Below are 25,514 nucleotides of genomic sequence, written 5' to 3'. Positions count from 1 at the left end.
TTTTTATTGGTTTAGATAGTTAATAAATTGATGTATAATGCAGAGTTTTTAAAAAAAATAAATTTATTTATTTTTTGGCTGCATTGGGTCTTCATTGGTGGGCTTGGGCTTTCTCTAGTTGTGGTGAGCAGGCAGCGGGGGCTACTCCTCATTGCAGTACCCGGGCTTCTCATTGTGGTGGCTTCTCTTATTGCAGAGCACGGGCTCTAGGCACTCGAGTTTCAGTAATTGTGGCTCTCAGGCTCTAGAGCACAAGTTCAGTAGTTGTGGTGCACCTGCTTAGTTGCTCTGAGGCATGTGGAATCTTCCTGGACCAGGGCTCAAACCACTGTCCGCTACATTGGTAGGTGGATTCTTAACCACTGCGCCACCAGGGACGCGGTCATCGTCCCTGTCATCCCCCCCCCCTCGCTTTTTTTGTTTTTAAGTCACTCATGGATCCCCTCAATGTTCTGTGGCAGATTAGGTATCAGATGTCTTTTAGGGTAGATTCTCCATCTCAGGTCTGGAGATAATCTACAACAGAGGTTCCTAGGCTGAGGTTCTGACCTAGGGGTCCAGGTTTGTGTTAATGAGAGTGGGGATCTTAAAACCTTTTGTTACTTTTAAAAGCCCTGCAGTAAAAAGAATAAATCATCCAGTTGATAAATGAAGATTACTGGTCTGTCTCTAAAATAATATGAAATTTTCTGTAATTATTGTGTAATAACGTGCCAGGTATCTAGTCCACACAATGATTTTGTATGTAGGCTAGGGAAGCAGTGATGCACTCAGTGGGGAGATGTGCAACACAGAAACAGGTAAGGGGGACTCCATGTGTTTTATCTACTTCAGCAATGGAACTGCAGCTTGGGGCTTTTGTGAATAAAATTTAGCTGCCTTGTATAGTCCTTTGTAAAAAACATAAGTAATCTGTGAGGATTATAGTTTTCTTTTTTTAGAAGAAAAATTTGCAGATCTTTCCAAAGATAATGTGCCACAAATCTTTTGTTTATTGTTCTCTGTAATAAGGATTAATTGCTGTTTAAAAAATATATATAATTGACTTGTTTGTCTTCAAATTCTTTACTTTTCACAAGAGGATCGAGCTGTAAAAAAAAATTTAGAGAAATCAAAAAAATAAAAAATAAAAGCCTTGCAGTAATTGTACTTGCTATCCTAGCTATTTAATGCATCAGTAATTTGCTTTGGGTTAGAATTCTTTCCTCTCAGTTTGGGGAAACAAACTTTCATATGCTGATCAGAAGCTTTGATTAGTGGTTGACATAATAAGAATTGTTATATTTCATAATTTGACCAGATTCTGGTGCCATAGCTACTGTAGCCAAGCACTGTACCCACACTGGACAGATGCTGTATTTAAACTTATTTGGCTATGGATACTCAGTGGCAGCAGAAATTAAGTGATCATAAGTGGAAGATAGCATAAATAAGGAACTGGTTTTCACTTAATGGTTTGTTAATGTTGTCATTTGCTTTCACTTTTGACAAATTAATGGGAAGGAAATACTTTTTTACATTGTGACCCAGTGTACACACATATACAGCTAAAACAAGTTTCACAAAAGCAGTTCTTTCCCCCTTTTTTTGGCTGCATTGGGTCTTAGTTGTGGCATGTGGGATCTTTTGTTGTGGCGTGTGATCTTCTCTTTAGTTGTGGCATGCAGGTTTTCTCTCTCTAGGTAAGGTGTGTGGGCTCCAGGGTGCGTGGGCTCTGTAATTTGTGGTACGTGGGCTCCCTTGTTGAGGTACTCAAGCTCAGTAGTTGTGGCACGCGGGCTTAATTGCCCTGAGGCATGTGGGATCTTAGTTTCCTGACCAGTGATTGAACCTGTGTCCCCTGCATTGGAAGGTGGATTCTTTACCACTGGACCACCAGGGAAGTCCCGAGCATTTCTTTCCTTTAAAATGTGTGGTTCAGTCTTACAGGTTCTATTTTTTTATTTATTAAAGTAATGCTAGTTGTCAGCCACATTGATTTCAGAAGCCACCAATAGGATATGACTTCTGGTTTAAAGAAAAAACACTACTTTAGGCCAATTGATGAACTTTCAGGTCATGGAGGTTTCTTTTGATGCAGAACCTCAGTTCTACCCTCCTGAATCGTAAAGATCTTTTTATCCAATTGTGTGAAGCATTTAGTAAATTCATTTTGGATTGAATTCGTGGAATTTGCTAAATTTTAGCAGTATTATTTTTCAGTGAAAAATACAGTTGACTGTTGAACCATATGTGTTTGAACTGTGCATGCTCACTTAGACATTGATAATTTTCAACAGTAAATACTATTGAAAATGCATGGTCTGTTGTTGGTTGAATCCGAAGTTGTGAAGAACCGTAGATATGGAGAGCTTTCTCTAAGTTAACCCTCTCAGGTTAACCCCATGTTGTTTAAGAGTCAACTGCACACTCCCCCCTGCCCCCGTGTTTTGGAGTTTTTTGGTTTGTTTTTAAAAAAATTTATTTTTATTTATTGGCTGTGTTGGATCTTCATTGCTGTGAGCAGGCTTTCTCTAGTTGCGGATAGTGGGGGGTTACTCTTCGTTGTGGTGCACGAACTTCTCATTAAGGTGGCTTCTCTTGTTGTGGAGCATGCTCTCGGGCTTCAGTAGTTGTGGCACGCTTGCTCAGTAGTTGTGGCACATGGGCTTAGTAGCTCCGAGGCATGTGGCATCTCCGCGGACCAGGGCTCGAACCTGTGTCCCTTGCATTGCTGCATTGGCAGGCAGGTTCTTAGCCACTGCACCACCAAGGAGGCCACCCCCACCACCCTCCATGATTTTTAGTTGGAGATTGGCTGTGATGGTAAAATTTTTCTTATGCAGTCAAAAATGTTTGGGGAATATTATTTTGGATTATGTTTGGTTGTGGAAGATTATTTTGAATTATCTTTGCTTGGCGAAAAGGTTGTACAGGCCATGGTGTGCTGAATGAATGTCACTTATTTTGTTTTCTTTCCTTAGTGTCTTCCTCTGACCTTCCCCTACCCCGCCCCAAATTTAAACTTAAGGCTAAATTGTGCAGTAAGCATCCTATATTATATCCCTATTGCCTGTAAATAGTTCTTGGCAAACAAGCATAGTAGATTCTCAATGTAGCATTCTCACGTTGCATTCTTTATGAGCTCTGATAAACTGTCAGTCTTGAGAACAGACTATGTGTCTCTGTCTTTAGCCTGTCAAGTAGTTAGTGCTCACTGATTACTTCTTTTTGTTAAAAAACAGATATTTATTTATATTGGCTATGTTGGGTCTTTGTTGCTGTGCACAGGCTTTCTCTAGTTGTGGGAAGTGGGGGGCGGGGTACTCTTCATTGTGGCGCATGGGCTTCTCATTACTGTGGCTTCTCATGTTGCAGAGCATGGGCTCTCGGCACGTGGTCTTCAGTAGTTGTAGCATGTGAGCTTAATAGCTGTGACTCACAGGCTTAGTTGCTCCAAGGCATGTGGGATCTTCCTGGATGGGGGATCAAACCTGTGTCCCCTGCATTGGCAGACGGATTCTTAACCACTTAACACCAGGGAAGTCCCTCTGATTGCTTCTTGAAGTGAATTACATTTTTTATTATGCTTCCCCACTTTTCATTATGCTTCCCCACTTTTCATTATGCTTCCCCATGTCACAGAGATTTTTCAGCAGATTCGACAGTTCTTAAGTGTATTTATTCATGGCTAGTAACTAGTAACTGCCTCGGTGAATTTGGTGGTGCCTGCTCATTATCTTGTACTTATAACTTTTGCTATATTATTTCCAGTTTGTCTTACCTCTCTCATGAATCCCTTTCTGCTCATTCTACTATTGTTGCTCTAATTTTTGAGGTTGTGTTACTACTAGGTTACAATTTTTATTACTTTAACTGTAAGTTAGGTTCAATAAAATGAGTTATTGTTTTGCACAATTCTACAATGTTAAACTTGTAATGACGTTTCTTTAAGAAATGCATTTGTGGTTTTTCCTATCTTCATTGATAATTTTGGTAATATCACATGACAGATTATAAAAGATTATTTTGTAATAGGACAAGAAGCAGACTTATAATGCTTATATGGACTTGGGTACACAAACATCAGAGAACTGAGTCTGGGTATTCCAGTTTGTTCAGCAGACTAGTCAGTAGATTGGCTAAAGGAATAATACATTTCATGTCAAAAAAATATCTTTGAGCAAAAAGGATCTTTAAGTTAGCTACATTAAATTTGTTGCCCATGTTGAGAAAAGAGATGCAGGGAAGTTGTGTGACTTACTTAATTTTGGAGAATAGTTGAAAGCTTCAGGGCTAAGAATATGCTGCAAACTTTGGTGAATTCAGGAGTCTTTGTATTTGTCAAAAATAGAGATGGGGACCAGAAACTACAAAGTGTGAAATCTGTTCTAAACTTAGAAGAGATATTCAGTGAATCAGGGCAATATGTTGTATCTGATACAAGGATAATAAGAAGCAGGCACTTGATAAAATTGTGCTGATTCCTTGAAACATTGAAGGTTTGTGTGTATGAGAAAGACATGATGAATTCAGTGTTTCTGGTGGATTTTTTTCCTTAGCAATTTGATTCTGTTGTTACATATGTGTGTAGTTAATGATCATAGGCAAATTACTTTTTCTCGTTCTACCTCGGTTTCTCTCTTGCCTACAGCCCCCTTTCTCCTTACCACATCCCCTCTATCCCTCCCTCACATTTCACCCCAGATATGAGGTGAACAACCCTGACTTCTAGTTTAAATTGTAGTCTTCTGTTAGTGTAGCTCAAGTGTGAGTACTTCAGTGAGTAGAAATTACAGTAATTATTTTTATGAAAGATAAAGTTCTTGTTTCTTTTTCCATATTTGTATATATATAGTTCCTTCAAGTGTAGTCCTGAGTGAAGCCTGAAAAAGATAGTTTTAATGACTTGATTGATGGTTTTTCTATCTGGGTCACTCATTTTTCAGTCTCATATATCAAGTTTTCTGCTCTTTCAGTCAGAGAAAATTGTTATATCATTATTGCTGAAATCTTTTGGCAACTCATGTTGAAGGAGAGTCAGGAGGTCCAGATATTTTGCTCTGCCTCTGCCTCTGTGTTAATCTGCTAGGGTCACCATGACAGAGTGCCACAGACTGGGTGGCTTAAACAACAGAAATTAATTTTCTCACAGTTTTAGAAGTTAGACATCTGAGATTAAGGTGTGAGCAGGGGGTTGGTTTCTTCTGAGATCTCTCTTCTTGGCTTGTAGATGGGGCTGCCGTCTTTCCATGTTTTCACATGGCCTTCCTTCTGTGCATGCCTGTGTCTTAATTTCCTCTTCTTATTGGGGTACCAGTCACAAGGATTAGGACTTTATCTCCAAGGAAAGTCACGTTCTGAGGTACTGGTGGTTAGGACTTCAACATACGAGTTTGTGGGAGGATGCAAGTCAGCTCATAACAGCCACTAAGCGGCCCTGTTTTGACTTTGGGCAAGTTACAGTAGTGTGCAGAAAGTGAAGCTGAAGTGCGTAAGTCATTTATGAAGACTGTTTACTGTATTGTCAGGAGGTTTGTTTGTTTTATTTTACAGCTGGATTTTGATTTAGAATGTAATTTTTTTCTTCATGCTGGACCTTTATTTCTAGAACACAAGTGGTAGTTGAACATTCAAGGAAAAGTTAAAGGCCTTTTTTATAGAATAGGTTTTACTCAACAAATCTATAAATGGAAAGATATTATCTCCAATCCTCTATAAGGTCTTAAATGAAGGAGTTATATTTTTTCTAGCTTTAACATGTGAATTTTTCAAGATTGTTAGTAACAACATATTCATTGTTTTACATTTGACTTGTCATTTTTCTCATATTTGTACAGTAGATCCTTGGTTTGGCTCTTGGTTACTGCTTTACATCCAGGTGCTCATCACCCAGCTTTAATATTATCAGCTTTCTGTTAATGTTTCATCTCCTCTCCATATAAATTTTTTTCCAGCAGATTAAATCCCTCATTCTTTAACTGAGGTAAAAGTCATATAACATGAAATTCACTGTCTTGATCATTTTAAAGTGTCTAATTCAGCACCACTTAGTATATTCACAGTGTTGTGCAGCCACCACCTCTACCTAGTTCCAAACATTTTCATCATCCCCAGAGGAAACCCCATTCCCCATTCTTCCCTTCCCCTGCCTTTGGCAACCACTGATATGCTTTCTGTCATTATGTATTAGCCTGTTCAGGATTTGGACATAAATGAAATCATACAATATGTGACCTTTTATGTCTGGCTTCTTTCACGTGTGTAGTGTTTTTGAGATTCTTTCGTGTTGTAACATGTGTCAGCACTTCATTCCCTTGTTTTTTGGCTGAATAATTTTTAAACCTCTTTTGATAAGTGTAAAAATCTTTCTTCTCATTTGATATCAATAATATTAGAAACTAGAATATTAGGATAATTTTATTCTAATAAAATTAGAAATTTGATGATTATAAAGTGAAAAAACAGTAATTTTAAAATATACTTTTCATATGTATTTATATAAAAGCTGCATCCTTTTAGAATTACTGGGGTAGACATCTGAATTAAAGCCATTAGTTGAAATCTGGATGCTGAAACTTAGTTGGATTCATGGGATAGCTGAATAAACAGATTCCTTCACCAACCTTATTGAGGCAAATGCATTCTAATTTAATTCACACACAGCCTGAAGAGAGAGACAGAATGTGTCTCATCTCATTACAGATTAACATTTGTCAGCTGTCTTCTGGGATTGCTCCAGAGTTGTGCAAATAATAAGTAGAAAATGCATGTTTTATTGCACTATTTATTTTTGGTGTCCTGGGAGTCAGGATTTATCTCCCCAGCCCCACCCCTCCTCCATCTTCCTTCATTCTTTCTCCCTCCCTCCCTCCCTCCCTCCCTCCCTCCCTCCCTCCCTCCCTCCCTCCCTCCCTCCCTTCCTTCCTTCCTTCCTTCCTTCCTTCCTTCCTTCCTTCCTTCCTTCCTTTCTTTCCTGCATTTGGTCTTCGTTGCTGTGTGGCCTTTCTCTAGTTGCAGAGAGTGGGAGCTATGCTTTGTTGCGGTGGGCGGGCTTCTCATTGCTGAGCACAGGCTCTAAGCTCATGGGCTTCAGTAGTTGTGGCGCATGGGCTTAGTTGCTCCGTGGCACGTGGGATCCTTCTGGACCAGCGCCCTTGAACTCGTGTCCCCTGCATTGGCAGGCGGATTCTCAATCACTGTGCCACAAGGGTATTTATTATCGTTATTAAATGGTTTCAGGAGACACTAAAGTGACAAGGGTGAATTAAGTAGTGTTAAGAATATTTTCATCCAAAGGCAATCACATATTTGTTTTCAGGTCCTTTGTTTAGTGTCTTGAACGAAGAAAAGCAAATGTAAGAATATAGAAAAATAATGGAGAGTTTAATCTTTCCTCTTCTTAAAACAAAAACACCAAGATGCTTATAACACCCTTTAGGTGTTTTTTCATGGTGTGATTTTTAAAGTATGCTTGAAAATGTGTTTTAAAATCATGCATATTTGTATTATTGGAATATAAGTTTAATTGGAGAGCACTAAAGTTGAAAAATTATAAGCTCTTAACACTTTTTTTCTTCAGATATTAGCTTAATACTGCCTGTATAAATGTATAAATACACATACTGAGAAATAAGTTTCTGTGGTAGTTACTTTGAGGCTGAAATTAAATATACTTACTTATACCATTCTTATGAAATAAGATAGTTTATTCTACTTTTTACACTAGTCCTAGGAAATTTAAAAGGAGAAAAAGTCAGATTTTAAAATTTTTTAGTGACTTTTGTGTAAAATAGGCGTATTACTATAAACTTAAAATGATTTGTTTTACTATTAAACATCTAATAAAAACTTCATTTTAAAAATGTGAACAGTTCTCAGTGATTTTACCTTCCTTTCCCCCACAATTTACCTATCCCACACGTGCACAACACACTTGCCCCAAGGTGTTACAGTTGTTACAATGGTGATTTTTCCTTATGTCAGGCTAAATTTTACAGTGAATACTTTTAGCATTTATTCTGTAAATTGACCTTTTTCAAATGTGTAACTGGTCTCTGCTATTAAATCTTTTTTTTTTTTATAAATTTTTTAATTTTTATTTATTTGTTGGCTGCCTTGGGTCTTTGTTGCTGCGCATGGGCTTTCTGTAGTTGCAGCAAGCAGAGGCTACTCTTTGCTGGGGTGCACAGGCTTCTCATTGCATTGGGGTGGCTTCTCTTGTTGCAGAGCATAGGTTCTAGGCGTGCAGGCTTCGGTATGTGTGGCACTCAGGCTCAGTAGTTGTAGCTCACAGGCTCTAGAGCGCAGGCTCAGTGGTTGTGGCACACGGGCTTAGTTGCTCTGTGGCACGTGGGATCTTCCTGGACCAGGACTTGAACCCATGTGCCCTCCATTGGCAGGTGGATTCCTAACCACTGTGCCACCAGGGAAGTCCCTCTGCTATTAAATCTAATAGTTCCTTTTGTAAATAGATTGACTAAAAGCTAAAAATGGTGCATATTAGAAAAAGAGAAGTGAAAAAAATGTTCATCTAAAAATGTTTTTAGGCAGTGTTACAGTGCTGATATATTTGTAGTGAAAGTACTTTTTCCTTACCCTAGTGTCCTAGAACGAAAACGTCACCATGGCTACAGAAATTGGTTCTCCTCCTCGTTTTTTCCATATGCCAAGGTTCCAGCACCAGGCACCTCGACAGCTGTTTTATAAGCGACCTGATTTTGCACAGCAGCAAGCAATGCAACAGCTTACCTTTGATGGAAAACGAATGAGAAAAGCAGTAAACCGAAAAACTATAGACTATAATCCATCTGTAATTAAGTATTTGGAGGTAAGTCCAGTTAATGTACTTCAGGTGACCAAACTTTGATTTCTTAAAAAGAAAGTTTTTTAAATGCAGGGTAACGAGTATACCTGTGTTTTTTGAATTAGTAGGATGAAGTAGAATTTCAAATGAGGCCAATCACGTCAATAAAAAAAGAGCACTTTTTTTTTTTTCTCTTTGCACGCATGAATAAGCTTCTTAAAAATTATTAAAGTTAGACACCAATTTAAAAGTAGGCTTTGTTCTAAAGATGCACACCATATTTCAGAAGTGGGTGCTTTTGTCCAACTAGGCCAACTTTAAAATACTTCTAAACCCACAGTATATATAAAATGTTGAGACTACCAACATAGGAATATTTGTATGAGAGCATACATTCAGAATAGTGACTTGCATGTCCAAAACACTGGCATCGGAACACGACTCTCCAAGTCCCTCGGGGAAAAGGGCTCTGTTTACTTAGGGGATTGAGCACCTACTACAGTCTTGTAGGGTGAAGCCAACTCTGACATGGCAAATAAAGACAGAGTAGGGATCTGCTTAAACCTGTATCAGCTTGACATATCTTTCCCCTTTGAGTTATTTACTTGTCTTAACCTTTCTTAAGTCTCTGTAATTTGCTTTTTTCATTACTAACTCCACTTTAATCAGGTTTTGGTCTGCTCTGCCTCCTATGAAGAAAATTTTTCTGCTTTTCATTACGTGCGACAAGTTGTTAAAAGACCTGTATGCATGTTGGGTATAATTAGTATGTTGCAGGCACATAGCAAAAATACTTATTCAGAAGTAAAGACAGATTTAGGTGTTTCAGTTGGAAAACTAGACTAGGAGGGTTTGGGAGGAATTAAGAAAAGCAAGGCCAAGATAAGAAGAATTGTTTCCTGCTGAGGATTTTAAAGGAATTGGGAATGTCTGTCTACCCCTTATCCTTTTTCCTTTTATTCTTGTGTGGTCAGTGAGAATGGGTTGGTGTCAGCAGCATCTTGGATGATTGGTTGAGCATAATATGATTAAAGAGAGGAGGGAAATTCTAAGCAATGTCAGTAGGATAAGAGGGGAAATCTAAGATACACATTATTTCCTGTGTTTTAGAACATAATGAAAAAGTTTTAGTCCTCTTTTCTCCCCGTTTAATGACAGTTTGCATTTTGTAAATATTTACTCAAGTTTCAAATTGAGTATAATTAGACCATATATTGATTGATTAATTAATTTTTTTTTAAACAGAATAGAATATGGCAAAGAGACCAGAGAGATATGCGGGCAATTCAGCCTGATGCAGGTTATTATAATGATGTAAGTATAAAATATGTCATACTAGCTTAATAAGAACCTCTTTGCTTGGACATTTGAACTAAGGGATCTCTAATTCAAATGTGAACTTTTCGTTTTACATTCTTATAATTAAAATAAAACATTCCTAAAGGGATAATATAACCTATCTGTGTAAACCATCTGTTTGGTTTTTTTTTTTAATCTCAATTTAAATTTTCCTTTTAATCTGATATCAGATGAACTTTTGATTTGGGACTTAAAGCAGTGTCCAGCAAAAGATTGCACTGCCTCAGAGTCTTTGTAATAGGAAAGTAAATTTTAAACTTGGCTTGTTATGAATGTGTTTAATCATGTTGACTTTGAGAAGTAATTGGGGAGATCTGGCACTTGATTTTATTGTTTATTTAGTAATAATGGGCATTTAACTTTCCTGTATCTCCATTTTCTAATTACCATAGACTAACTGTAATCTATTATAATAGTGTTTTGAAAGTCCTATCTGGTCCTGTATTTGTCTTCAAGTATTGAAATAATTGCCTTGCCATGTCCCTGGTTTATGCCCTGTGCATGATCAGGAGCTTTTTAAACCCAGTTTTCTTTTTTTTTGTAGCTGGTTCCACCTATTGGGATGTTGAATAATCCTATGAATGCTGTAACGACAAAGTTTGTTCGAACATCAACAAATAAAGTGAAGTGTCCGGTATTTGTTGTTAGGGTAAGTATTCTGGTTGATATTTTTTGGAAAAAATAATTCCGAGTTAGCCCACAAATATGTTTAACAGGACAAAGAAAATTAAACATTGTTTTAAATGTATATCTGGGTTAAAAATCAGTGTATTGCTTCTGTTTTTATTTTGGAATATCCAGTCATTTATCCAGTATGTCCACATTTAATAAGGTAGAACTTTTAGATTGCTGTTCTTCATGTTGCAATTTCCATAGAATTTTCTCCGAACTGACCATGGATGTATTTTATGGCAGGTGTCTGACTTGCTTTTGAATAGGAATGTTTTGTTGCTGTTTAGAGATCAGCATCTCAAGGTGAATGAAAACTCTTAGGGTTACTAGGAAGGAAAACACCTAAGAAGAGCTGAAAACCAGTGGTAGACCATAATTGTCAGCTCCATGAAGGTACATTGTAGGTACTTGATACATTTTCACTAAAAATTTTAAAATACAATTTTAAAATAAACAGTACATTGACATGGCTCAAATTATTAAAATTTGAAGGGGTTAGCAATAAAAAAAAGTCTTCCTATCTCTCTCTCCCAGGCATCCAGTTAATATTCCCATAGATAATAGTATAATCTTTTTTTTTCTTTTTTTATCTCTTTTTGTGGTTTGCTGTTAAGAATGCACTTGTTGATTAGCAGTATATCAAGTCCAGAAATGTAGGATAGTTAATAGTCAAAGTTGAGCAAATAAGAATTGAAAAAATAATGGGACAGAGAGAAACAGGGCAAACATTGTGGCAAATGAGCAAAATAAGCAGATCTTCTTATTAGAGAGGTGAAGTAGACAGCCAGGAGAACTGAGAGGGGCTGGCAGAGACACTGGCTTGAGCTCTATACAAATGTGGCAGTCAGTCTTAGGCCTCCAGTTTGCTTCAGAGGCCTATTACAGTAGAAACCATTAGTAAAGGAGCATTATTTGAATGGCCTGTGTGTTAGTAGAGCCAGCCAATATGTAGTATAATTTTGTTTGCCAGGGAATTCGGCAAAAGTAGTGTGATGTGCAGCCAATTTTAATATCTTGTTAGCATAACACAAAACCTTTTGGAATGAGTAAAATCCAATGTATCTTGTTAGATGGGTAAATTTCTCACTTGAGAATCAAGCTATAAGGTCTTAAGAAATTTGCACATAGTAAAGGCAAGTCTAAATTGTAAGGTGTTAAAGATTTAAAGACTGAGTCCTGTGTCTGCTGTTTGACTGCCTGTAGTATTAACTGGGTTGGGATCCATAGCAGATAACGGAGGCTAGGAAAGTAGGAGGATTTTTTAAATAACAATCAAAAACATGATCTGCAGGTAAGCAGTAAAAGGCTGGCTTGTCATATATATCTGTATAATTTACCAAATAGACTTCATTTCATGTATCTCATCCTATAAGCACACTCATATTTTTCAACTCTGTGTTACACTTTATACTTTGGAAAATAGGGTTGCTGTTTCATGTGTTTACATCTAAGGAGAATGAATGTGTACTCTGTCATAGAAACTTGAAAATAAAAGTAAGAAAAAATATGTTGCATTTTGAGTTGATAGGCATATATCACAGACTCCCTTCAGTATGCAAATTCTGACATTGAAATATTGGGTTACTGTTAAGCGTGCCTCTACTGTATTACATTTTTTTGGAGACTAGATTAGCATAAGACCTGTCACGGCCTGATGCTTCAAACGATGGAAAACTTAAAAAATATATATATACGTGTATATAGTATATACTGTACATTTAGTTTCCAGGAAAAGTTTGATTGTCTTGTTGTCCTTAAATTGGTATCTGTTGTTATACTGTTTTTTTTTCGTAGAACACTGGTAACTTTTCTGCCTGAATTGGTCCAGTAGCAGCTGTAATAAACCAAATGCTTCATTCACTCAGTCTTTGAGTTTTTCTGGTGACTGACCATCTTGTTGATGTTGGTCTGCCATGTATTCTAGAAAAATTCAGTCTTTGCATATTTTGTTTTGAAATGCTCTATAGAGTGCTGAGATGTGTGTAACTTAACAAGTACTCATAATGCACCTATTTTTAATTTAGTTAATGAGCTAAAGTGCTAGAGCTTTCCTTGCACTGTGTTAATAAAAGTTTTTTCTGACAAAGCACTTGCTTATAAATCTGAGCTATATTCTTAAGTGAAAGTCAGTGTTGTCCACTTAATGTCAGTTATTGGATATTTTATAAATAAAGACTTTCTAAGTGTTTTAAAAATTAATTAAGTTTGAGGATTTGTGACCTCGTGTAATGTCTTTTTTTCTTTCCTAGTGGACTCCGGAAGGAAGACGGTTGGTCACTGGAGCTTCTAGTGGAGAGTTCACCTTATGGAATGGACTCACTTTCAATTTTGAAACAATATTACAGGTAACAGTAATCCTCAAATGGTAGCATCATCCTGTGTTACTGTAAAGAACTTGAGATATAGTTACTTTCTTGGCATTTTAAACTTACAGTTGGACATATCATTGTTATGAGTCAATATATGCTCCTGTAAAGGATTCCATCATATATTCTTTTGTTTAATGTTTACAAATGTTTTATGTTTTCACAGGCCCACGATAGCCCAGTGAGGGCCATGACTTGGTCACATAATGACATGTGGATGTTGACAGCAGACCACGGAGGATATGTGAAATATTGGCAGTCGAACATGAACAACGTCAAGATGTTCCAGGCACATAAGGAGGCGATTAGAGAGGCCAGGTTTATACACAATATACCATTTTCTGTAGTCCCTATTGTCATGGTTAAATTATTCTCTAAGTGTATTCTGGGTGCAGAGATGCATGGGCTCTGTCAGATTCTGGGAAACTTTCTGCACCCTACAAACACAATATTTTTCTTTGTTTTCACACATTCACCATTTTGCTGGCACTTTTCTGAAGTAGTGTTGTCCCGGTATCAGCCTTTGCAATATGTTAGAGATGTATTGTCTGCCGCATTTTGCACTGGTTTTCTCTTTTCATTTATGGTTAATAATGTGTATACGTTATTCATTTTTATTACCTACTATGTAAGACAAGAATATTTCATTCCAAATAAAGAATTCAGTCTTTAATTATACAACTGAATAAAATCTAAAGCCTACAGAAAACACCTTCAGAGTTCACACAAAATACAAGGAAAAAAAAAGGCTTAAGTGAAGACCTGGTTGGCTTGGTTATGCCACGACTTCAAAAGGAAAGTATAGTAGGACTAAAAACTCTCATAAGTAACTCTGGATGTGGCAAACATTAATGGATTAATGAGTGGGTTCTTTCAAGCTTTGAAACTGTAAGCAGACCATTGTCAAGAAGACTATAGGACTTCTGATTCACTGTTGATAACATCAGCAATGCAAATGTATGATAAATGGGAGTTTAAAATATTTTCAGTGAGTTGTATATTTTTACATATCATTGAGATATGTATAGTAGAAATGGGGGGGAAAAGTTTCAAAAACAAGCCTGAAGAATTGCTGCAGCCTCAGAATAAAGCTAAGGTAAGCAGCGTTCTTTACGGTTGTGCCACCCACGTGTGGGAGGAGGTTGACATCTTTATAGAAATATCATCCACTGCAGTCACTTGCTTCTACTTTCAGAATCTTAACAAAAATTATTGGATAAACACGCTTCTGCAGACTTTGCCCTATTGTCCTGACAGACCATACGTTGAGTTTTCGCAGTTGGTCCTTTCTTAGGCATAGGGTTTAGAAGTTCAGGGAAATTCTTGGAGTTAGATGAGAAACTTGATGGTCTTTTACAGAGAGGGAAAAATGGATCCCTCCTTTGCAGCATATTCTTTGGCTTTAAACAGTCGGAATTGTCCCCATGTTAGTTTTCATCAAAAAGTACAACATTGGTGGGATAGCTTGCCTGGAAGAAGGTGTAAACATTTTCCACAGACCTTTTACATAAATGAGAAACGTCATATGTAGGGATGTTTAGCAACCACTGTTCAGACAGCCTGCCCAAAACTTTTTTGAAGTTTGAAGCAGAAGCTGATGCAAATTTTTTGAGCAGTATTCCTGTGTGATTTAAAAGACTTTACAGGAATATTGCAAAGATGGAATTTGTTTAGTTACTGCACTTAAATCGGCTCCATGTTTTCTGTTGGTACCATAGGAAATATTATACTGTGGGGAGTGTGGGTAGTATTAGTACTCATAATACACTCATAAAATTCTCTGGATATTGATGATTGAAAACTAAGAAGCAACTACTCTGTTGAATTCTTCTTTTGATGAAATACATTTGTTAGCTGACGACATTCTCTTTAAGGGCTTCTTCACTGTTGGATACTTCCCTCTCCTGTTTATAACGCAGCACAGTGTTTTTATTTTTCCCTGTCTGAGAAGCACAGATAATCTGTTAAATGCTGACTTCTTTCCCCTGCTGTGTGTCTTCATGTAACAGTTTCTCACCCACGGATAATAAATTTGCTACATGCTCTGATGACGGCACTGTTAGAATCTGGGACTTTCTTCGTTGCCATGAGGAAAGAATTCTCCGAGGTACGTGTACTAACAGTACTGATTGGAATATTTAAATAGGGAAGGCATTTGTGGTTTAAATCATCACAATACCACAATACCAGCTTACATCTTCATTCAGTTGTTTTACATACACACCGTCTTAGTCAGGCTCTAAAGAAACCTGTACTCTCTCTCTGGTTCACAATCACTTTTGTAGACTTTTACTACTAATATTATCTTTGAATTCTTGGAGCTATAAATTAAAAACACATGATCCCCTTCTTCTCCCCTCTCCTCCCAATTACTTATCTGTATGCATCTGTTAGGGCTGTATTCCTTTTCTTGCCTTGTACTCAGGATGGCTTTCTCCAACATATTGACACTAATTTTATTTACATAGCTCACATTCTCCTGGAAGTCCTTTCACAATATGCATCAACCGAGGTCTCAGGAGCTACACTTCTCAGTATCAGTATTTCTGAAAGGAAGGGGTTTTTCAGTACAGCACATTTGTACTACATAGCCCACTTGCTACTGTGTTTTGGAGGGGTTTTTATTTACTTTTATCGATTTCATAATTATAAACTCACATCTATGAATTACTCTATCCTAGAAAAGAAATCCATATTTTCACTTGGATTAACTTAGTTTTCCACTTCTTAAGGTGGGGCTGTTGAAATACTCAAAGTACATCAACACCATTTATGTGAATTCAGTGCTGTTAGAGTTAAGGAATTAACTGTGTGTTTTATGTATTCAATACAAACATTGAAACAAAAACATTTACACTTTTAACCTAAATCTCATTAGTTTATTAACTAGGAAGGTAGTTTTCTCAAGTGCTTAATTTGAACCTGTACTGATTTAGCGAGGAGTACATTCTGTTCCATAGTCTTGATTCCAGCATGCCATAAAAGTAACATCTCCTTCTGACACATAAATGCAGGGTGGGAGAATGGGTGCCACAGATACTGGGTGTCAAGAAATTACTATTCAGAGATTTACCTTTTTGTTCAAGAATCAGCAGAGTTATTCATCTTGGTTGACTTTTAAGTCTCTTACACCTTTTTCAGAGCTTTATTTACAGTATATAGTGTTGATACTTTCTAGACAAGAAGCTAAGTGTTGTTGATATTTAACCTATATTTTAAGCCAGGTTTTTTTTTTTCATAACAATTTTTAAACATTCCTGGCTTTGTGCATTTTCTGTGGGTTTTATCTACAATGAGGTTATCATTTTGTACAACTTCAGAGCTAGATGGAGCCTTTGAAATCATCTGAGTTATTTTAAAGATTTACAGATGAGCATCATGACCCAGAAGGCTTAAGTGACATGTTCAAGGTAAAATAAGCTCAGAGCCAGGATTAGCATCCTGTCAGTTGACACCTAGCCTAATGCTACATTGTTCCTCACTATTAGTAGAAGCCTTAGCTGCTAAACAGTGATAAGATAAACAGCTTTTTCTAGGCTTTGAAAATTCCAAGAAATATAGAGGAAACCAAATAATTTTATTTATTGAAAGTAATTCTAAAGGATCAAAATCATTAATTTTACAATGGCCTAGGACTGTAATAACTATGCAGTCTGATATAAAACCACTATGCATCTTGGATTAAATAAAGAAGAAGAAAAGCTGCTATAAGATAGCATTTTCAACCCCAAGTTCCAATGAAGTGTAATTCAGTTTTGGTATTGAAACTGTTTCTAAACAGTGGTTAAGAACTTTTCTTCTGAAATTTAGAGTGTACACGAGATATTAATTAGCAGTTAAATATTTTCAGATTTGAGTCTAGGTGGATTTAGATAAAGTTATGTGGATGCAGAATCATTACCTGTTCTTCATATAGCTTAAAAAATACACTAATATCATGTCTATATTAATTGAGAGTTGAATTTTATTTTTTATGTGGGTGTTCTTTTTAAGTTTTCACTATGAAAATTTCAAACATGCACAAGAGTATAATGAACTTCCATGTACTTTTAGAATTTGTATTGTAGCTTATTCATGTTTTTTAATTCCTTTAAACAGTGTTCTACTTGCTTTATGGTCATAATTTTTTTCTTAGTACCTCTGTGAGTGTATGAGAAGTATAAATATAGTAAGCCAAGTTAATTACACCACCCAAGTAGTAGTTCTGATGGTGGATCTGGTGTAGTAGACGGGTTATTAGGTTCCAGTTATACATTTTCTGTCATTCCTCATTTTTCTAAATTTTCTGAACTTTAGAGATGATTATAAAATAATGAAACCAAAGTTGTTATAATTTTCCTATTCTTCACTTGGTGGCTTGGGGATCAGGGGATGATGGAACTCTAGTTGTCTCAAGGGATGATGTGAAATTCTTCAAATAAAATTTGAAGTGAACTTAATTTAGTTCCATTCATAGAGAGAAAAGTGAATTACAGAGTTAAGCAAATAGGGTGTCCTCTGAAATGTCAGTTGCCCTATATAAAGGGGTGATGTTCACATAGCCTACATAGGCTCTGAGACACTAGGCAGGTAAACATATTCCTACGGCATGTTAGTGTTGTGCATCAGACCATCACTTGGGATTAAGTTAAGAAAATCCAAGAACATTTTGATTGAAGGGGATGTTTGTGATCATGTAGTCCAACTCTTTATCAAATACTTTTCTACATCATTTCTCAAAACCAGTTTTCTACTCACAAAACATTTTTAGTGATACATATTCACTACCTCACATGAATCTCTTTTAATTTTAGATGGCTCTAATTTTCAGAAAGTTCTTTCTTTATATCAGAAAGTTGCTTTCTTATAACTTGTCCTGCCTTCTGGAACACAAACAAGTCTGTACTCTTCTGCATGGCAGCCCTTTAAGTATTTGGAGACAGCTCTCATGTCTTCTTATGTAGTCTTTCAGCTGTAAGCTTACAGGATCCCTGTGAGCGCAGAATTTACGGTTGCTTTTTAGCATCCTTACTGAGATTGTTCTTATGCTTCTTGGAAAAAGAAGTTTCACAAGAGAAAATAATCAGTATTTTTAACATTAAAATGAGCATCGATCTATTGTGAGATTTACTGCTTTGTAGTTGTGATATTTGGTTCATAGATGGGAAGGAAACAGTGAAATTGAATATACTGCAGCATTGAGAAGTACCATGTATATGTCCAGCCATTTCCAAAGCATATGCAAATCAGCATAATTTATACACATTTATCCTTCTTTTCTAGTATGAATTGCAGCACTCAAATTATGGACTGGGATTAAAATAACATTTAAGCACCAGGAATACATGAGTCTGAATGAGCCTCTAGGTGTTTATGCACTTGACTCCAAGTGAAATAGAGGCATTAAAATACATTTATTTAATTAGTGAGCATATATTATATACATGCTATCATAGGTAGAAGAAATTTTTTAAAAATAAGTTATGATGACCTCCTACCCTCCTGCTTCTTAAAGTTTAGTTGGGAAGGTAAGATATTTTTACAAACGTAAGATGTTGGATAATAAGGGAGAAGCGTCATGAGAGTGTTAGAAGTGTACTTTTATTACTGAAAAGTTAGAAGCAGATCACTTGTGACTAATGAAAATGTGAAAGATTGAAAATACAGAATCAGTAAGAATACTGAAGTAAATTTTAATGGGAAGCATAATATATACTGTTTAAAAGAATCCAGTTTACCAGCTTTAGTATGGTTTGTTTTACCTTGATTTTAACAACAGTAGCTGACACATTACACTTTCCATTTATCAGGCATATTCTAAGCACTTCTTTTAGTCTTACCAGTAACCCTATGAGGTAGATACTGTTTATTCCACGTTTTCCAAATTAGTAACCAGGGTTCAGGAAAGTTCAGTAAACCTCCCCAAGGTAATAGAGCTTGGAAGAGGTGAGGCTCAGATTTGAACCCATGTTATTTCACTCCAGAGTTCATACTCTTAACCATTATGTTAAACTGCCTCTTTTATGTTTTAAAAACATCATCAGCATGGATGTAATAATGTCTTCCTGAGCTGTGATGACAGAATTGTAGAGTAGAATTTTTTGAGGGGAAAGAAGAGAAGTGTGGGTGGAGAGAACTAATTTAGGTGCTCAAGTTTTTACCATTCTTCTTTAAAGCTGTCGGGATAAACTATAGGTTTTTAAACCACAGTGAATAATCCAAACTGTAAATGAGTTAGAAGCTTTCTACTAGATTATATAAATAGAACGTGGACATAAGGAATTATACTGAGACTTACTCAGGAGGTAAGATCTGTTTTCACGTCTAAAATATAGCACTCACAGAGAGGAAATGAACCCCTAAGTACACACAGCTTAAGAAAAAGAATACTGTTAGTATTTTGATAAGTCTCTGTGTATCCCTGCCTGATTGCATTTGGCTTTGGTTCTTAATGAGATAAGCCCCTCTGCAAAGATTTTTAGGTTCAGCAATGTGTTTTTGAACTGGGTGAAGACATGTTTACAGAGTCTGAGTGTTCAAAAAAATCTCTGATGCTTTTTTTTTTTGCCATGCTGTGTGGTATGCGGAATCTTAGTTCCCCGACCAGGAATCAAACCCATGCCCCTTGCAGTGGAAGCGTGGAGTCTTAACCACTGGACCACCAGGGAAATCCCCTCTGATGCTTTTTATTGGAAATAATTTTACTTATTTAAGGTAAAATTGGCAAACCATGAAGTTTATGATTAACAGACCTAATGTATTTATACAAAACATTCCACAGAATCCTTTCTGTTCTCCGCAAGATGAAAAACACCCAACTTCCTTTAAAATAAATAGCCTGTAGCAGAATAACTCCTTCCACTAACATAGCGTGTTTTAATATTAAAAGTACTTCAGGCACATCTTACATAATCATCCAAACAATCATGTGGGCCCAAATACATATTGATTAACACCTATTTTCTCTTTGGTTCCTTATATTGAGGAAGCCTTTATTTAAGTCTCTTTTCCCTCTGCTCTCCTGAACAGACTGGATCATGGTAGGTTCTCCTGTGTATTGATAAATAATTATCTGGGTTTATCATGAGAGGGAAGAAGACTTTACATTTACTTCTAAAGCAAATTATTTGAAGAAGTTAGTGGAGTAGGGTCCTGAAATATTCATTTTATATATGGTCCATTCACATTTTTACAGGAATTATTTTAGGTTTTTATGCTGGGCTTTATTCTTTCTAACTCTGCACTTATTTAAAATATTGTACATATGTGGCAAAAACTTGTTGGAAATAGATCTTAGCTTTCTTGAGATACTGGAGTTGCGCACTGTTACTGTCATATGCAGTGTTTTGAGTCGAATAATTTCCAGACATTCTTTTGTGTATAAAGATTTCAGTTTTTTGACAGCAGCAGAGCATTATGACTGATAATCTAGGCAGTCAGTTTTCATCTTTGCCTTTAGTAAATATTCTGTAATGGTCTGCTTCAGTTTATTTTGAGTGAGGCTTAAATTTCTATTTGCTGATGAATTAACCCTCTTGTAGAGCTTCTCAGCGAATCAAGTTTCTGTTAGTTTTTAAAGTTAAAATTGAGAGCTTTGGAAAGACCTGATAAAAGTAGATAGGTATATAATATACTTTTGGCTTCTTCATTTTTAGTGGGTAGATGCTTTAATAAAAATATATGATTAAACTATGGTATCATCACAAATAAGTTATTTGCCAATGAGGGACGTTAAGTACCAAAACAAATACTGGTTTTTTGTAGTCATTTTCTTCCTTTACTCGCCTTTTTGTTATGTATCTGAAAACTATCTTAAAATTTGATTTAAATCATATCCCAGAAATTTCTAAGAAGCACCTACAGTGCTGTGATCTCTTTAGTTGTAAAGAGACTAGAATAAGAATTTCTATTTAAAAGAAGAAATGTTAGTTTCTCAATCATTTATCCTTTTTTACAGATTGTGTCATAAAATAGTCTTAATTTGTCCAAAACACACTATTATGTCTCAAAATCAATCTGCCGAGGCCTCTTTATGTTTTTTATTTTCCATTGACTGTAGTTTAATATAGTCCTCTTTGAGAGAACTTTACTTTCTTAGCATGATTTTAGAATATCATGTTACTTGAATTAGCCCAGTGGACTGTATCTGCTTTAACGTGATGTTTTTAACTATTGCATTGGTTCCTAGGGAGCCCCAAGGAAGGCCCAGCCACCACAAGGTGCCTTTGAGCAGGGGTAGGTAGAAATTCTCCCATAGCCCAGTATGCTGCTTTAGGGTAGCCCTCTCCTTTGTCTATAACTCTGAATGGGCGATAGTATGGATATCATGTAGAGATCCAGCTTAGGGTATATGGCTTTAAAAGTGGCTAAGTTGTTGCTGTTTTCAGGCTCTGTGTATATTTTTCCTCCTTTTAAAATTATCTATTCAAAAGTTAAACCTTGAGCATTTTCTGCACCTAGCATCTCCCTTTGACAGGTTGTGGGAATCCCCACTCAGTTTCCAGGTTTGTTTTGTCAGAGGTAGAAACCATAAGTATTCTACCACGTTAAAACAGTTAGGAAATACTGAGGGAAATCAACATGAATGCAGAACCAAAGCACAAAGGTGAGTCCAAGTAACTTCATACCTGGAAGCTCAATATTTTATCTGCAGCAGAAACTATATTATCAAACAAAAGTAATTTGTGATGCCAGGAGTCATCAAGGGTTAGAGTAGTTAGTCTTGGTCCTGTAAAGCCTATTAATTGCTTTTTCTAGTAGATAATTTTAACTTCTGAAATGAACTTTATTGATAATAACTGCTACACATAAAACTTTTTTAAAAAAAAGGCACCATTGCACATGCACACAGGCTCTGAGAAGAAATGTCTTTCCAAAATGCTCATTAAGGGCCAATACTGCTTCCATTGAAAACCAGTGGCTTGGAATAGGTCGTGCTTAAACAACCCTGTTTTTATAGAATTACCGGAGGGGTCAAGGAGATTGTAGTCAAACCATAGTCAGTCTTTTGAATTAATCTGTGGGTCATGGTAGAGGATCATGGCTTTATAGCTGCATGATTGAATGGTCATTTCCAAAAAGTTTTGTTGGATGTTTGTTATCTGTGAGGCAGGTATGCAGAGAGTGCTGCAAAATCCTTTACTTGGTCTCTGTCCTGTTTAACATTTTTTGTTAAAGATGGCTTGCTTTGCAAATTTATAGGTGATTCAAAACTACAAGCGGAAATTTTCATCTAGAGAGAATCTCTTGAGTCGCATCAGGATTCAAGAGGATAGTGTGATATTAAACTTAATAGAAAATTATTATGTAAAATTTTAAATAGAGATAAATGTAAAGTTCTGTATTTAGGTTTTCAGCCTCAATCCTAGAGTTTATTAGACTGGTTTGTGAGAGTTCATATAAAAACGATCATGAGTTTTAGATGATAAGTGTGAATTCTTGAAGTGTCATGCCTTCCCCTATTTGTAAAAGTGGATGTTCAGAATGATGGGGCTTAATTATTGATGGGAGATGATTAGAATGGGAAAGGATCTGGAAATCATGAGGAAGAGTAAAGGGAAATGTAGTATTCAGCTTGGATGAGAGAGATTGAAAAGTTTTGTCATTTTCAAATATTTAAAGGCTTTCATATGGAAGTAGGATTGGATTTATTGTATATAGGTCTAGAATGAAGGGGATGGGGGAGAAAATAGGGCATCATATTTGGAGTTAATTATGAGATTTTTTTGTAGAAAGGTTTTGTGTGAACTGTTAGGCTTTACTTTGCTGAAATTGTGCCATGTTTAGCTTTGCCAACTATTAGGGAGATTATAGAAGGCACTGCTTTTTCAGATGGATGGTTCTATTTAATAATAATTAACCTGGGTTAGGTTGTCTCTTAACTGTAGTTTCATGTTTTAAGGCAGACCTAAAAGCCTGAAAGTCAGGCGTGTGGATACATTCATTACAAAGGGTTAAATTTATAGGATATATCCCATAAAAAGATATTGCCACCTTCTGTTCTAAAAATATTTTTGGTGAGACATTAGATCATTTAATCCTGTTGTTTGAAGTAGTAAATGGAACCTCAAAGCCACCTCGTCTTATAAAAAATATTTTAAAATATTTATACTTTTAAATCACATTATACATACACGTATAAAGTACACAAATCTTAAGTGTTCAGTATGGTGTTTTTACAGATTTACACATTCATCTAACCACTTCTTAGAACAAGATACAGAGTATTTTTAGCACTCTAAGGATTCTTTCATGTCTCTTTTCCACCTAAGCCTTTTATTAGGTAGAGTTTCAAAGATATTTTCATTAAATTATTTTTCCTTTTTTCTACTGTTGTTTATTTTTTCATTTTGTGGTTTCTATCATCTCACTTTCCCTTGTGTAGAGCTTTCTTAATTTCCTTGATTTGCTTCTGCACTCTTTTGAAAATAATGTTTTATTATTTTTTCTGATTACCTTCATTTACTAGTTTCCTGCTACACAACAAAAGTTAGTGTGTAAAGAGATAGTATTGTGTATTACTACAATCACAGGCTCTGGAATCTGAATGTTAGTCATGGTTTTAGCCACTAGCAAGCATGTGAGTCATATACTGTGGTTGTGTCCTCATGTGTACAATTGGGATTAATAGTAGTACTGACCTTACTAAGTTGCGAGAATTAAGTGGGTTAATTCATAAGAAGCACTTAACTAGTGCCGTAAAGAGTGTCCAGTGCATGCCAGTGATAGGTCATAAATTAGCTGTATGTCATTTGCAAAGCTAATTTCAGAGCCTGTTTCCCTATCTCTTCCTATTAAAGGATAAAAATGGTTACTCAGAAATGTATTCTCCTTTTCTCATTTAAATGTTTTTCAGCCATTGTCATTAGTAGTACAGGTTTTTATTTACAGGTAGTCCATGAATACAAACACTTGTTTAAACAGAGTTGTAATGATTTTGTGATGTTTTCAGGTGTACAAAATTCCTCACTTAGAATTGAGCATCTTAAGATGTCATATGGAAACATTTAAAGATTCTATTTTACTTGTTAGATGAATCGAATATTTAATGATTACCCGCTGGTCAAGATGCTTTGCTTGATTCTTTTGCTGATGAACTTACAAGGCATGATCTTGTCTCTTAAGCAGCATTTTCAACATTTCCCTAGTTCTTTCATTTCTTCAGATGTTTTGTAAGTTGGCCTACTGCTATGGTGAACAGGAGTGCTGAATAACTGAAAACCAGCAGTCTTCACAGCTTATCACACTGCAGCAGACTGTGGTAATTGGTGTCTAGACTGCTTCCTCGGGACAGCATTTGTTTTCCTCTGAGGAAAGAACAGTTTTTTTTCCTACTGACCAAATTCGATCACAGTTTTAAACTTCAAACTCCATTTAGCAATATAATAAAGTTGGGTGAGCTAGTGGTAGCTCTGGTAAAATTTCACTTCTGTTTGTCATCTTTGATGAGTAATGTGATAAGCAGTAAGTTAGAAGTCTTGGGGAAAGTGTATTCCACATATTTTTTGTCACAATAGACAAGAATTAAATATGGAAATCTAGTATCATCTGTTTTGGCCCCCGATCATCCTCTGTCCCCATCCCATCCAGTTTGCCAGCTGATGGCAGAATGTTTGGGGTGTAGCCTATTCTATCCCAGAAGTCATTGGTGGAGTTTGTCGCAGAGTGGGAGCTAAATCCTTATGTAGGTTGTTGCAGATATGGGCCCGACTGATAAAAGTGATTCTAAGAGCAAACAGGATGATATTACAGGAGATATTAAAAGTTAGAGCGTTGTAAGTTTGATGATTTCTGAACTTAAGTCCTGCTGCTTTCTTGAGGTCATATAGTATAGCACCCACTTGTAATGTTCTTTCTGTAGGCCCTGAATGTTTTGAAATACTTCAAAAGTTTGGTGTTATTAATATTTTACATATTTTTTTAATGGTAAAATCAGATCATTTAGTTTTCAGAGACTTATGAAAACTGTTCCATTTACATCCTTTTCAAGTGGCTTAGTCTAACTTTTGAGGACGTTTTTAGTTTTACACATTTAATGTTTTAATGTGCCATGCAAATGTAAATCACTGGGCTTCCTAGGTGGCGCAGTGGTTGAGAATCCGCCTGCCAATGCATGGGACACGGGTTCGATCCCTGCTCCAGGAGGATCCCACATGCCACGGAGCAACTAAGCCCGTGTGCCAAAAAAAAAAACAAAAACAAATGTAAATCACTAAGGGTCTTCTGAGTAAAAATAAAATGTTTATGAAAGCAAAGATTCAAGAGTATGCACTAGGCATTTTGGTTTATTAAATTCTAGCAGAAAAATTAAGAAATATTACTATAAAATACTTTTAACTTTTTGAATTGTTTTA

The 25,514-nt window shown here is 36.2% G+C and overlaps 1 protein-coding gene across 9 annotated transcripts in view; it reads left to right on the top strand.

Moving 5' to 3' along the window:
• Positions 1–25,514, top strand: part of WDR33 (WD repeat domain 33) — a 109,679-nt gene that overhangs the window by 39,086 nt on the left and 45,079 nt on the right. For 8 of the 9 annotated variants that reach the window (XM_057746801.1, XM_057746802.1, XM_057746803.1 and 5 more), the window contains 6 exons: positions 8,583–8,809; positions 10,031–10,099; positions 10,689–10,793; positions 13,066–13,161; positions 13,349–13,500; positions 15,192–15,289. In XM_057746801.1, coding sequence (XP_057602784.1) covers positions 8,606–8,809; positions 10,031–10,099; positions 10,689–10,793; positions 13,066–13,161; positions 13,349–13,500; positions 15,192–15,289 — 724 coding nt within the window. In that variant the 5' untranslated portion in view covers positions 8,583–8,605. The other variant, XM_057746806.1, reaches the window with a different exon arrangement.

Source organism: Hippopotamus amphibius, chromosome 8 (assembly GCF_030028045.1).
Source record: "Hippopotamus amphibius kiboko isolate mHipAmp2 chromosome 8, mHipAmp2.hap2, whole genome shotgun sequence".
In the NCBI taxonomy this organism is placed as follows: domain Eukaryota; kingdom Metazoa; phylum Chordata; class Mammalia; order Artiodactyla; family Hippopotamidae; genus Hippopotamus; species Hippopotamus amphibius.
The sequence above is the reverse complement of the archived record's forward strand: the minus strand, read 5'-3'. Positions and strand labels throughout refer to the sequence as shown.